The following is a 13,936-nucleotide window of genomic DNA, read 5'->3' as shown; positions in this document are numbered from 1 at the left end:
GACTCTCCATACACAGATCCCAAGTATGAAGCATTATTCTGACAGGTCTTCCTACATATTCCTTACTGACATTTTAGGCTTTGCTTGTTATTTCTGTTTTTCCAATTTCACATAAGTTAAAATATTATTTTAGTATAGGTCCAAAAATGAACATTTAGTATTGTACTAATTTTTGAAGGAAAACACTGGAAAATCATTGTAATTTAATTATTTATTTAATTGTTGGGTAAAAATACCTTTAAATAGACAAATATTCTGATTTCTGCTCATATCAAAGCTAACTTGGATAAATTAAACATCAGTTTCGCCACTGACTCCAGCTATGGAAGCAGTGGACTCTAGAAACATCAGAAACAAAGATGTTCTTTGCACACAGCATGAGGAATGACCCATTTCTGGATGACAAGAGGAAAGCCTGTCTCAGGTTCCATGCAGGAGATACTCTGCAGCCCAAACTCACATCTTCAGGATCAGGAGCTGCCTGTTACGGCACAACAGGCTCATCCCAAATGAGCAGCCTGCAGCGTCCTGCCAGTGCCCAGGGAAAGGAGGGAGATGTGACAGCAAGCACCACAATTCCACAACAGGCTCATCCCAAGTGAGCAGCCTGCCAGTGCCCAGGGAAAGGAGGGAGATGTGACAGCAACCACCACAATTCCCTATAGGTAAAAAATACTTCCTGCAGTAGCAGGGACAGGGAAAACTGCAAGAGGCTTTTTCTGGCTCTGAAGGTGCTGAGCAGAGAAGATGTTCCCCCAGAGCTGTGGGAAGGGAGCCCATGGCGAGGCCACACCTCCCAGACACTCAATTAAGTTTATTTCCCTTAGGAAAGTCAGAAATATGGGTAATCTCTTACTGCTTTCACAGACTATGTGACTTCATATTGCAAAATCTGTAAAAATTAAGTAGAACCAGATGCAAAATTATAAATTAAGCCACATAGGCAGTGGTTATGACATCTATTTTTTACATGATGCTGTTTGTATCTTTGACCTGTGGTCACCATTTTTTGGATGATGTTTCTATTCATTCCATACTCCTCTTCACCTTGGCTTAAAAACAGTATTATTTACTAGGAAAAGGTTCTTCTTCCACAGGATGGTTGGGAAGTGGAACACTCTCCCCAGGGAAGTGGTCACAGCACCAAATCTGTTCAAGGAGTGTTTGGATAATGCTCTCAGGCACAAGGTGTGATCCTTGGGGCATCATGCAGGGCCAGGAGCTGGACTTTTATGACCCCTGCAGGTCCCTGGAAGGGATAATCTGTGGTCTTCTGTGAATCTTCCAGACACAGCAGCAGCTGCTGAGCATGCAGGACAGTGCCGTACCATGTGCTGGGCTGCTTAGAGCTGCAGAGTCAATCCAGGGATACAACACCTCTCCTATGAGGAAAGGCTGAGAGAGCTGAGCCTGTTCAAGCTCAAGATGACTGACAGGGGACCTTTTAAACGCCAAGTATTTGAAGGGAGGGTCAAAAGGATGGAGCCAGGCTCTTCTCGGCGGTGCCAAGGAGTAAGATGTGCAGGAAGCGCCACCTGAACATGAGGAAGAACTTTACTCTGTGGGCGACCAGCAGCCCAGACAGGGTGTGGCGCCTTCCTCACTGCAGATATTCAAGAACCGTCTGGATGCCATCCTGTGGCACATGCTTGAGCAGAGAGGCTGCAGCAGACGGCGGCCCCTGACCCACCCTGTGGCTCTGAGGCTCCGTGGCTCTGTGTCAGCGCCGCCTGCCCCTCACAGCCCGGGCACCCCGAGCCGGAGCGGGGCAGGGCAGGGAGGGGGCGGGGCGAGCGGGCGAGGCCCCGCCCACCGGCGCGAGCAGGAAACTCCCGCCGTTGCCTTACAAGGGCAGGCGCGCGGCTCCCCCCGCCCCTCGCCCGTGGAATGTGGTGACCGCACCGCGCCGCACCAACGCGTCTCCGGAGGAGGGGGAAGGACACACACACACAGGGTGGAGGGGCTGAGCTCGTGGCTCTGGCTTTCTCCTTCAAGGAAGGCAGACTCCAGGGATGGAACGTGAATCGCGCGGGCCCCTGCGGGTCCTCTCCCCGACACGGCTCGTGGCGCCCGGCCGCCGAAGCGATGAGCCAAGCCGCCACCTCCCCCTGCTGCGCGGATGGTCTCGCCCACAGCTTCCTTCCTGCCCGGCGGGGCGGCGGCCGCTCCGCTCTCCGGAAGTGTCGCTGCGGCCGCTCCCCGCCGGTGCCGTGTCCCGCCGCCAGGTGAGTCGGGGGCTCCGCCCGCTGCCCGCGGGGGCTGGGCGGCCGCCGGTGAGGGGTGGGGCGGTGCCGGGCCGGGGGTCGCTTGCGGAGCCGGGGTCACTTGCGGCGTCGCTCCCCGCAGCTCCCTTCGGGCCTCGGCGCGGTGCTGCTGCTCTGACGGGGATCCGCCCTGCGGGGAGAGACCCCGGCTCCGGGCCCGCGACCCCGGCCTGTGAGCCCGGCAGGGCGCGACGCCGCGGGGACGGGCTCCCTGTGCATCATTTCAGGGAACTGGTGTAAAACTCCAGGGAGCTGGTGTAAAAAGGTGTTTCTGTCCCTGTCGGAAGGGCTCGGCTGCCTCCCGGGTGTTTGCTCGGCTGTGCCGGAGCGCGGGTGGGGCCGTGGGGCTGGGTCTGTCCCTGCCTGCCCAGGGGCAGGGCTGGGAGCTGCTGCGGCCGGAGCGGGTGCGGCCGTGGGGCTGGGTCTGTCCCTGCCTGCCCACGTTTTGGAATAGCCAGAGCCGCACCGGGGACTGCGTGCCGTGGTTCCCCGGCTCTCAGAGCCCATTGGGTTAGAAAAGACCTCCGGGATAATGGGGTCCCGCCTGTGACCGACCACCATGGGAACTGGACCATGGCTCCGAGTGCCACAGTCCTGTCTTCACTTGAACACCTCCAGGGATGGTGACTCCACCACCTCCCTGGACAGCCCATTCCAGTGTCTAATCGCCCTTTCTGTGAAGGTCTTCCTAACGTCCAGCCTAAACCTAGCACAGTTTCATTGTTCTCTCATCCTGTAGCTTACTGACTGGGAGAAGAGGCCGATCCCCATTTGGCTACGCCCTACTTTTAGGTGGTTGCAGGTGGTTGTAGAGAGTGATCAGAGCCTTGTTTTCTCCTTTTCAGACAGGCTGTGTTGATTCACTGGCGCTGGATTTTGAGGCAAGTGTGACTCCTGTACAAGGGTTTTGGGAAACTTCTTAGTGAGAAGTGTGTTAAAGTGGCTTTTAAGACTGGGTGGGACAGCGTAGGGTTTGGGTTTTGTTAGTTTGCTTTCATAAAGTGTAATCTGCTCTTTATTGAGCCTTGACACAGATCTGCTGGAGAACACCTTGCTCTTATCTCTTCCTGTTGCCACCCACATTGTGATGGATGTGTGACTGTATCTGATGCTGCAGTTGAGTACATGGACAGAACTTGGCATTTAGCTTTGAGGTTAATTTTTGGGTTTGATGTTCTCTCTTAGTTCATGTAGAGACTTTCTTGGCTATGGGTTTAGGCATTTATTGTGTGGTGGTAGTTTGGTTTTTTTCAGTAGTAGATTTTGCAGTTATTACAATAGTCACAATTTTGAAACATGGGAGTGTTTTCTAAAGCATAACTTTTGGTCACTGCCTCTGAGCAGATCCATCTTGCACTACTGTTAGTGGGCTGTAAGTTTTCATAGCTTACCGCGTGGCACAAAATTTTTAGTTGCTTGGGTTTGTTTTTTTTTCTCCAAGGGTTTATCACTTTCCCAGAGGAAGGGACCACAAGATGACTCTCTGTGCTGTGGTTTGATATCCACTGTGGCTGAACAAATGGCAATACAGGCAGCACAAAGCAGCACAGTGCTGCTACTACCTATGTTTTGGTTTTTTAGTGTGTAAAAATCTTCCTAAAGAAAGCTGCATTTTCAGAAATACCTTATGATGTGTCTCACAGGTTATGTCTACATTTGAAGTTTCTTGGACTGTGTCCAAAGCAGGGCCCAGACCATTCAGTGCAGTATAGTATTAAACAACAGGGACTAAACCTGCATGTCATGACTTGCACTATCTAATGTGAAGTATTCCCACTTTTTATCTACTGAAATTCTGTTTGCAGCCTATACTAACCCTATTTCAATTGCAAAAGTGTTGGCTTAGTTGTGGGTCTTTTCATTGGATAACACAAAGTGCAAACACTTCTGGAACTTTTAAATCATAAACTGATCTCTTTGGGTAACTGGATTGATGCCTTTGGTTTTCTGGAATGTTCCAAAATGTACTACCCTGTTTTCTAAGAGACATTCCCAGAGCTGAGTCCAGTGTTTCAGGCATAGCTGCAGTCCTGTGAGATCTGATGTTTCTCTGTAGCTAGGCTGACAGCTCTTTTGGACTGGAGGAGTTCCCAAGTCTGGTTCAGAGAAACTTAGAAAATAGTAATGCAAGCAGTGGCACTTTTTTAGTTTTTTCTAGTAAAATATACTCTGATAGGTCAATCTTCTCAACAGAAATAAAAAGAATGTGCTGACAGCCTGCTTTTGTTACCTCCTCTTGCTTAGGATTGAATTGTAGGTGAGAGAATTGCAGGTAGTGGCTTGCTGGGAGCATTGCCTTTGCAGCACTTAGGCCTTTTCACTGATCCTAGAATTACAAGCCAGACACATTTAGGTGGTAAAAAGGGATTACCTTTATAAGGATCCTTATGGTACACAACATGCGGGATGAAAAAGTGCTTAAGGTGCATACTGTAACAAGTGGATGCAATTTTATATGTTCAGCAAGTTAGCATAACTGACAACGATCCCCATTCCCAATTAGAGGTGATAATTAGCCCCTGGTTCTCCCCTTTTCTGAACAGCCCCCTCACCTTTAGATAGGAACTAAACTTTGTTTATGAAAAAGTTAGGAAGCTGTTTTGATCTGGAGTCCCAAAGAATGTAACCTTGACCCCCAGGCCTTAGAGCTGCTGGGGAATGTATTTTGTCTTTCTAATAGAGTAGGTAAAATGTTAGCTATGAATACAGTAATAGGCTACAGAGCTGCAAATACATATGTAAAGAATACGGAGATATATAAAAGTAAAAAGGCAAAAATCAATTTGGCCAGCATCAGCACATGCAGAGTAAACCTTTTTGTTTACTTTGGATGTGCCATATCCTGTAAACTGCATTATTTCAGAGAAGAGTAATTAAAATATACTGTTTGGCTCTATTTTGAGTAGTGGAACTTCTAATCAATAACCCATAGTTAAACTTGCCGGAGGGTTTTGCAGTGGTAAGAAAACCACCCAAGTTATGCACAACCCGTGGCTGCAGCTTGACAGCAAACTACCTTTGTTGTCAGCTGTGTACGTAAGTATCTGGGAGTCAAGAGTTCACGTTTATTTGTTGCAGTGTTGTGGAGGCCAGACATCTCGGGTAGCTCGTGGTCAGTGAGTGCAGCGGAGAGAACGTCTGCCTTGCTGAGCGATGCGCAGTTGCATTTCAGGGGCTATTTTTAGTTCAGGACATAATGGTTTGTTTTGTACGTCAGAAGAACGTTGTGGATGCATGCAGGATTTAAAAGTGTGGAATTAGCAGGGAACATCAGTAGCTGTCTGTGTGGACAGACTGAGAAGGACGTAACCATGGAATTTCCTTTTATGCTCCAGGTGCTTGGTACACCCTGTCAGGTATCTAATACAAAGCAAGGTAAAATGTCTTTCCTTTTAGTTAAAAAAAATCCAAAAAGAACTGCTTTTTGCCTGCATATTGGGTTGATTGTATAAGGGAATTACTTTGCTTAATTTTGCTCCTTTTTTTTTTTTAAGGATAAATCCCAGTTAGTCACTTCAGTCTTGCTTTTCAGGAGTCTAACAGAAAATACTCTATCTTTGAGAAAACTGTCTGAGAAACAGTTAGAACTGTGCTATGATTCCAAATAGCATTGCTTTTCTGTACAGATAATTTGTTTCTAAGTTATAAAATTAATACTTTTGCTTAATTTTGCTCCTTTTTTTTTTTTAAGGTTAAATCCCAGTTAGTCACTTCAGTCTTGCTTTTCAGGAGTCTAACAGAAAATACTCTATCTTTGAGAAAACTGTCTGAGAAACAGTTAGAACTGTGCTATGATTCCAAATAGCATTGCTTTTCTGACTAAATTTGTTTCTAAGTTATAAAATTAATACTTAGTGTAAATTTCAAACTATTGATATTCTTGCAATTACAGGTGAAGCTTACATTTTTCTTCTTTCAGGAGAAACTTGCTACAGGTGTTTTCTGTAAAATTCAGAGTCAAGGATGGAAGGAATCTGGTTTACATAAACTTGGAATGTTATTAAGGATTTTAGCAGTATGGACTACACTTCAGTTTTAGCTAATGCAAGCAGAGGTTATGAGACTTTTGGAAGCAACATTATAAAGGGTCTAACTTCTGATCCAAAAGCAATCTTGAGGACTTTGTGTTTGCCTTTCAGTGAATGACTCAGCTTTTCCAGTTTGTGCTGTCATACATTTAGTTGGAACACTGCATGTATCTTCCCAGATAAACTTAACTGGGAACTTCAGTTAACTTAAAAGCCTCACTTCTACCCTGAATGTACTAGTGTTATAATATATAATAATCTACCATGTTTATTTCTTCATTTGACAGCTTCAAGGGAAACAATGACATTAATACTAATGTTTTAGACCTGTGGTATAAAAAATTTATAAAAACATATTAATGTTTCTAAGCTTAAAAGAAACAGTCTTCACTTTTTGTAGCTATTGTACCTTTAATTAATTTTTAAAAGAGTGTGCTGGCATTTGCATGTGTTGTGTAGTAGTTCCACTGTGTAAGGGAATAGCACTGTAGAGTGCTTTTGAACCAAGTCGGTGCTCTCTCTCTCTCAGTGGCAGCTAATCTAACAAAATGCTATTCAGAGCCTAAAATACTTTTTTCCCTTCCAAAATATTTGTTTAGTATACTATCTGACCTATTTAACCACTGTGCTAGTTTAGCAGCAGATATCCTTCTACGTCAACAGTGCCTCCCAAATTCCTGAATATGTAGTTGACTTAATTTGTGGAAGATGCAGGTGGAGTATTGAATCAGCAATACAAGCATTCTGTGAGTTTCAAGAGCTGTGATTTGATTTGGGCTTTTTGATGTAGCCTGCTATTGGCCTACAGTGCTGGTCTCTCAGTCCTCAAAGGCTTTATGCTTTCACAGCAAGTGAAGTCTGAAGGAAAATGGAGCAGGAGATCCTGAAATGAATGTGTACTTCAGGGTATATGCCGATAATCTGAAACCTGATGTCCCTCTACCCCAGGGACTTGCAATGTGATTTAATAAGGCTAAATCTTGGATATATTTCTGTCTCCTTAGAACCAACAGCCACCATGTCTAGCAAAAGAGCAAAGACAAAGACCACCAAGAAGCGCCCTCAGCGCGCCACTTCCAATGTATTTGCGATGTTCGATCAGTCGCAGATCCAGGAGTTCAAGGAGGCCTTCAACATGATCGACCAGAACAGGGATGGCTTCATTGACAAAGAGGACCTGCACGACATGCTCGCCTCCCTTGGTAATAATGTCCCTTTTTTCTGTTCATGCTTGCCAGGCAAATTTGTGCTGCAAAAATCAAAATACTGAATTTGGGATATGAGAGGTGTGGTGTCTCAGTCTGTGTTACACTCCGTTTGTGTTAACACTCGCTTTGTATTGACATTACTGTTTCATTTTGAGAGCTAAACTGAATATGAATCCCTTTATTTGTAGGAAAGAATCCAACGGATGAATACCTGGATGCCATGATGAATGAGGCTCCAGGCCCCATCAACTTCACCATGTTCCTCACCATGTTTGGTGAGAAGTTAAATGGCACTGACCCAGAGGATGTAATCAGGAATGCTTTTGCTTGCTTTGATGAAGAAGCAACAGGTATGTGGGTGAAACAACAGTGTACATGTATTACTTCTACTTAGTTCTGTAACAACAAACACTTGTGTTCATAGAAGCAGTGATCATTTTTTTAACTCTGAAAATTTTTAATTTCTGCAAACTGAAAATCATGACTGTATAGTAATGTGCTAAATTTGCCTTTTTAGTCTCTGTAAAAATTTTAAATTTCTGGCAGTTTTTTCTGTTCAAGACTGGAGAAAGTATAAAAGTTGTTGATCAGGAACCAGGGTCTTAATTTCTTCCTAACTTAAAATTCACCTTTGGGGCTGCTTTTATGAGGGGAATCACAGTTTTCAAAGCTGTTGTGCTTTTATGAAGAACTCTTCTGTCAGCAACTTGTATCCACCTTCCCTCTGTTAAGGTGCACTAAAAGGAGAAGAAAATGCATGCAAGAAAATTCTTGTGTGACTCCCAGGAGTGATGATAAAAGCAATCACAAGTTAGTCAAGCCTAGTTATTTAATAAACCACACCATAAAATTTATTCTTTGCACCCAGTCTAGTAAATCTTAGTTTTACCAGTGATGTAAGAACAATTTGAAATGTTGTAAACTTTCCTATGTTTTATACATTTGTTGAAGTTAGTAATCAAGTTCCATGATGTTTTTTTGGTGGTTTTCAATAGGAATGCTCAAGGTAAACTGATCCCCTTCGTGATTTTTAAAATACTGAGCTAGAAGATTCTTGGTACTATTGGGAGTGTAGCCCTGCTATTGGGAAGAATGTCCAATATTTTATATTCTATGGAACAAAACAGGCAAAGCATATAATGGTCTTTATTTGAAGTAGTGGGACCTTTCAAACTAATTTCAAATGCCTGATTTGATTGAATCCTTGTAGTCATTTGCAATTTTAGTAATAGGGTTTAATGGCATTGTTTTCATTTGGCAGACGAAGACTTGTAGGTATCTTTAATTGAGGGAAAGAATTCAAACAGATAAATTATCACCCATGTATTAGCAGATAAATGTAAAAACTCCTCTTCTGTCCTCCTACACTGTGCTCCAGGGTTCATCCAAGAAGACTACCTGCGGGAGCTGCTGACCACGATGGGAGACAGGTTCACGGATGAGGAGGTGGATGAGCTGTACAGAGAGGCCCCCATCGACAAAAAGGGCAATTTCAACTACATCGAATTCACGCGCATCCTCAAACACGGAGCGAAAGACAAGGATGACTGAGCAAGTCCCTGGATACCTACACATTATTTCTACATTCATGTTTCTTGATAGTGGTTTCTTTCTGATAGAACTTGTTGCATGCATTTAGCTCAAAAGCTTTTGTCTTTTTCAATATATTTATCTATTCCAGGCCATTTAGGCATATTTGCACCTGTAATCAGACTGGAAGCAGGCAAAATATTTTGAGGGAAAGGCTACAGGAAAATTATTCCCTGGAGTTGATAGTCCAGGCAAATAATCTCAATGATTCTGGTTTTGCTGGATTTTTACATTTTTGTAATAAATGACATTTTGAAATAAAGATTGCTATATAGATAAAATACCTCAAAATCTTTTGTGAAGAATGACATTTCTATTACACATTTACAAATGCAGGTGTGTTCATTGTATTTTTCTTGCAGTTGCAAGTCAAGCTGGAAAACTCATTTTCATGCTGTTTTGTTTAGTGTCACAGAGTTCTGAAATGCTCCTAGCAGCATCCGCTGGTATCTTTAAAAATGCAGCCGCAGAAGTCTTTCATCTCAGGTTTTTGAAGTGGGATCTGACTACTGTGTAAGTAGTTAAGGAAACAAATGTTTCGGGAAGACTTAAAATTGCCGTATGGCCAGCAGAGAACATCTGATTCTTAACCAGATACCATGCCCAGCTTTTGCTTCCTTTTAATATGGATGGGTTTTCTAGCAGTACTTTCATGTCAAAGTGTGCATTTTCTTTGCTAAGTAAGGGGGAATTAGGCATATTTTTTTCCTTCTGCTGAAGGAAGCTTGTGCAAAGGCGTGTATGCTGGCACTAATTAAGAACAATAAATGGCCAGAAAACTTGCACAAATCTTTATTTTTCTACAGCCAGTTCATTTGCATGTGAGAATGTGAGCCAAGTCATTCTGAGAATTAACTTGGTAAAACCCTATAGGTGCTGAAGTTGCTCTCTCTTTCTAAAATAACATACATATTCCTGAGATGGATTGGCAAGATGGCTTTTAACCAAGCACAGTCTGTCATTCAGAACTGGTTGTGCTGATGTTGTTGCCTCAAACATAAAGAAAAGAGGAGGGTTGTTCTGTTAGTTCTAGTATGACCATGCTCTTCTGTGTGCCTCATACTCTTTCCTACTGCAAGTTAGAAAGCAGGAGGAGAATTTACTTTGCCTATGAATTTATCAATTAAAACAATGACTTCTTATCCAGAAAGCTTGCCCTCAGCTATATCACGCGACATAAGACCCCAAGGAGTAGGAATTCAGCACAAGAGATTGTAAAGGCTCCGACAGCTTATCCTGTAAGGTGGGTTTGTCTCATTTCGTGTGATAGCATGAAGGCTTGGTTACTTAATCTTGCTTGTGTACCCATATGGCAACTCTGGAAGGTATTCTGGCTTCAGGTTTGTAAATAACTTGACAAAGTATACTCAGTTGGTGTACTTGGACTTTTTTTTTTTTTTTTTTATTCCAGGGGGGGTTTTTTTCTCTTACGGGCTTAATTAAATTTGAGTTTTCAACCATTCTTTTCCTTTTTGTGTTTTATCTGCTAACAAACTTAGCCTCAGTTTTTCTCTTACCCACATTATGTTCTACACTACTTTAGGTTGCTGCAGCTGCTGCTTTTTTTGAAAGTTTGCTTTTTAACTATCTTGGTGCTCTTCAGTAATGGCTGCTGAGTTATTTCTCCATGTGCACCTGCAAGGTTCTAGGAAGTTGTTTACAAGTATGCATGGAAGTTTTCACCAGCAGTGCCCTTATGACAAGGGCAGGAGAGTGGAAATATAGGAAACTGTCTTGTTGAAATGTTGCTATGTAACATTAGGCTGGAGAACAAGTTATGCTGTCACTTCTTTAGACTGATCTTGTCACCTCTGTGCAATTCAGTACTGTGTGCATACATGTCTGCTTGAAGGACAGATGTAATAGAGTGATTATTTTTTTCCCTTTGAGTGTCTAAATGGCATTAAGATTCAGAGAGCAGTTTACTTTGGTTAGGAACCCTGGATCCCATAACCCTTCTTTTCCTGATCCTGTTTTCTTTGTAAATGTTAGGTGCTGGTATGTTACACAGAGTAAGCTACAGGTGTGCCAGCTTCCTTTCTTGCTGGAAGTAGTGATTTTTAAAATCGTAAATAAGAGCTACATAAAAGAGAACCTGGTATCCTCCTTGAGAGAAAATTGTCCACTTCAAAAATATTCTGTACTGCTCCTCTTGCTTTCTGAACAGCCAGCTGAAATGTGTTGTAAATATGAGCTACATAAAAGAGAACCTGGTAGCCTCCTTGAGAGAGGATACCACTTCAAAAATATTCTGTACTGCTGCTCTTGCTTTCTGAACAGCCAGCTGAAATGTGTGGTGTAGCTGTTTTGTTCCTTGGATGCTCCCTCTGAGTAGAGGGTGAGACAGAAGTGTGCAGAGGTAGAGATACCTACTCAGGAAGATGTGTTACTGAGCAAGAATATCCAAGGGTGTGTGAGTATAATGGCAACCTTCCAAGTTCCAGTTTCCCTGTTTTTTTATATTGTAGGAGACCAGTTAACCTGCAAGTGGGCACAATCCCCTCAGTTGCTGAGAGGCTGCAAGGCCAACAGCCCCAGCCAAGAGACCATATAAGAGCATCAGATGCGTTTTGTAGCTAGGCAGGGAGGAATGTGACAGCTGATGTTGCATGCCGAGGGCTGTGGGGATGTGTCATCAATAATTCACTTCCAAAAATAAAAATAACTTTGGTCACTGAAACAGCTTAAAATTCTGATGACTTAGCCTTAGCATTTTGCAGCCAAAATATTGGAACCTAATCTTTTCTCCCTCGGGGTTCATATATAACAGTCTCCAAGCTCCACACCAAATTAAGTTTATGATTAAAAACTAGTTTCATAGGCTCATGCACACATTTAATACATTTATAGTGATCTATAGTGACCTATAATGCCCTGTGAAGCACTACTGAAAAGCAGTGTTTTATTTTACATGGCCCACTTACTCTGTTCTAAGGCTACAAACACAGAGGTCAAAATGAAGCCAAAGAGCTACTGAGGCTGCATGAGAAACCTCCAAAGAGGACCATGTTTGTGTCGAGTGCTGCTGGGGATGTTTGCCTGCTGCCTTTTCATCCCTACTCAGTTGCTGGAGATAAAGGTAATGTGCAATATTTTACTCTTGTTTCTGCTCTTTATTTAACAAATAAACCCATCCTTATGGCACAGTGATCAGATGACTGAAGCGTTTCACAACATGAAGGCAGCTTGCTACACTACCTCAGCAGCTAGGGGTGGTCACAGGGGTGGTATCCCTATGCTCCAGAGCAAGGATCTGTTTCACTGCTGACCTAAGGACTATCTTTGGATCGCTTGTTTCTAGGATCCCTGTGGTATCTGGAGGAATGACTGCAGCACAGCGGCCCCATCCTGGCACAGGGCATCAGTGACAGCATGCCTTTGTGTCCTGACACCTGCATTCGATCCAAAGGCTGGGAAAATATCTGAAATCTTGTCATCACATATTTCTCGTGGCCTTTTCTAGTCTGGAGTGTTACTAACCTACTATTTGGGATGTTCCTGGGGAATTTCAAACAACAACAAATGCAAAGATATTCCAACAATGTAAGTCCAAATAACGGGTGACTAACAAAGTATAGTCAGGAACATTTCAAATATCAGCAGTTAATCCTCTCTTGGTATTGCTTATGCATCCATGCTCCTATTTTGGCTTCTTACTTAATTTTGCAAAACCCTACTGTCATTTTTAGATAACTTTCTCCTTTGGAAAAATGATTTAAGATTACAGTACCTCCGAAACAGTACTGCAGAAACTAGGAACAATACAAAGGGAAAAAGAACTCAATAAATGCCTCTTAAAATGCATCTTAAAGTTAAGTTACCATGAAATATTAAAAAGTGTTACTCAGGGCAGGGGGAACCCTCCACCTTCCACACAGCTGTTGGGTTTTATTTTTGTGCTCTGAGCAGCAACTCCACAGAGATCACTGTTTTCCCAAACTTTTGATATACTAGATAGAAAATTTCCCATCTTAAATAAAAAAGAAAAATAGGGTAGCACATGGCTGCTTTTCCATTTTGATATACTAGATAGAAAACTTCCCATCTTAAAGAAAAATAGGGTAGCACATGGCTGCTTTTCCTACTTTTCTCTGCAGCCCATGGGTAAAAACACTGCCAAATAATGTTTTCAGACCAGAAGTGTGATATTGCCTAGAGGCCATACATAACAGGCCCTGCATCACAGGACTTAAGGGGTCAGGCAGTTTGTATGAATGTAATAAATCTGAGGGAAGCTGTTTACATGTTTCTCAGCAGAACCCACTTAACAGGAAGGTGAGAAATCAAACTGCCACTATCTGCTCCTTTAGGCACCCATATTTACTGTTCTTGTAAATTCCTTTGTTTTGCAAGGTTTCATTTAATTTTTAATCCTCACTATGACTATTTTAGGGTATCACTGAGTACAATCTCACTAAATACTGAAACAGGCTTTGGTTTGTTTTTTAACTATGAATAGTCCTTGGGAGTTAAAAGACAGCATTTCACAATAATTTCCAGCCTGTGCCAGGCATATTCAAGCGAGTGGGTGTAAATTGAGGCCTGTAAGACTTGTCTTAGTATGTGCTAAAATAGAGCTGGCATCAGTCATGAGTTACTTGAACCTTGACTTAGCCTTGTATTTAACAAGCACTGGGGGTTTTCCCTCTTTTGAATTCTTCCTCAACTGTAAGCTAACCATCTCTAACACAAAAGGTAGTGGCAAGATATTCCCACCCCATAAGAAGTACGCTGATTTTGAAATTGCTCTACCAGCCAACCAAACTTGCACAAACTTTCTTATCAGGCACCAACTGATAAGAAAACTGATAACAGCTTACTTCTCATGTGAAACACCTGACTAAAT

At 43.0% G+C, this 13,936-nt stretch overlaps 1 protein-coding gene across 4 annotated transcripts; it reads left to right on the top strand.

Moving 5' to 3' along the window:
* The first annotated feature begins 2,073 nt into the window (after window positions 1-2,073).
* On the top strand, window positions 2,074-9,381 carry LOC120500825 (myosin regulatory light chain 2, smooth muscle minor isoform). Of its 4 annotated transcripts, none has more exons than XM_039706268.1 (5): window positions 2,145-2,225; window positions 3,110-3,145; window positions 7,297-7,494; window positions 7,689-7,850; window positions 8,879-9,381. In XM_039706268.1, exons 3-5 carry the CDS (start codon window positions 7,311-7,313, stop codon window positions 9,049-9,051), a joined length of 519 nt encoding a protein of 172 aa, XP_039562202.1. In that variant the 5' UTR covers window positions 2,145-2,225; window positions 3,110-3,145; window positions 7,297-7,310; the 3' UTR covers window positions 9,052-9,381. The 4 variants fall into 4 exon arrangements, with proteins under 4 accessions (XP_039562201.1, XP_039562202.1, XP_039562203.1 ...); XM_039706269.1 differs by having other exon boundaries at window positions 2,209-2,225; window positions 3,114-3,145; XM_039706267.1 differs by lacking the exon at window positions 3,110-3,145 and having other exon boundaries at window positions 2,074-2,225.
* The last annotated feature ends 4,555 nt before the right edge of the window (window positions 9,382-13,936 follow it).

This window comes from Passer montanus, unplaced genomic scaffold, assembly GCF_014805655.1.
Source record: "Passer montanus isolate IOZ18808 unplaced genomic scaffold, ASM1480565v1 scaffold19, whole genome shotgun sequence".
NCBI lineage: Eukaryota > Metazoa > Chordata > Aves > Passeriformes > Passeridae > Passer > Passer montanus.
The sequence above is the reverse complement of the archived record's forward strand: the minus strand, read 5'-3'. Positions and strand labels throughout refer to the sequence as shown.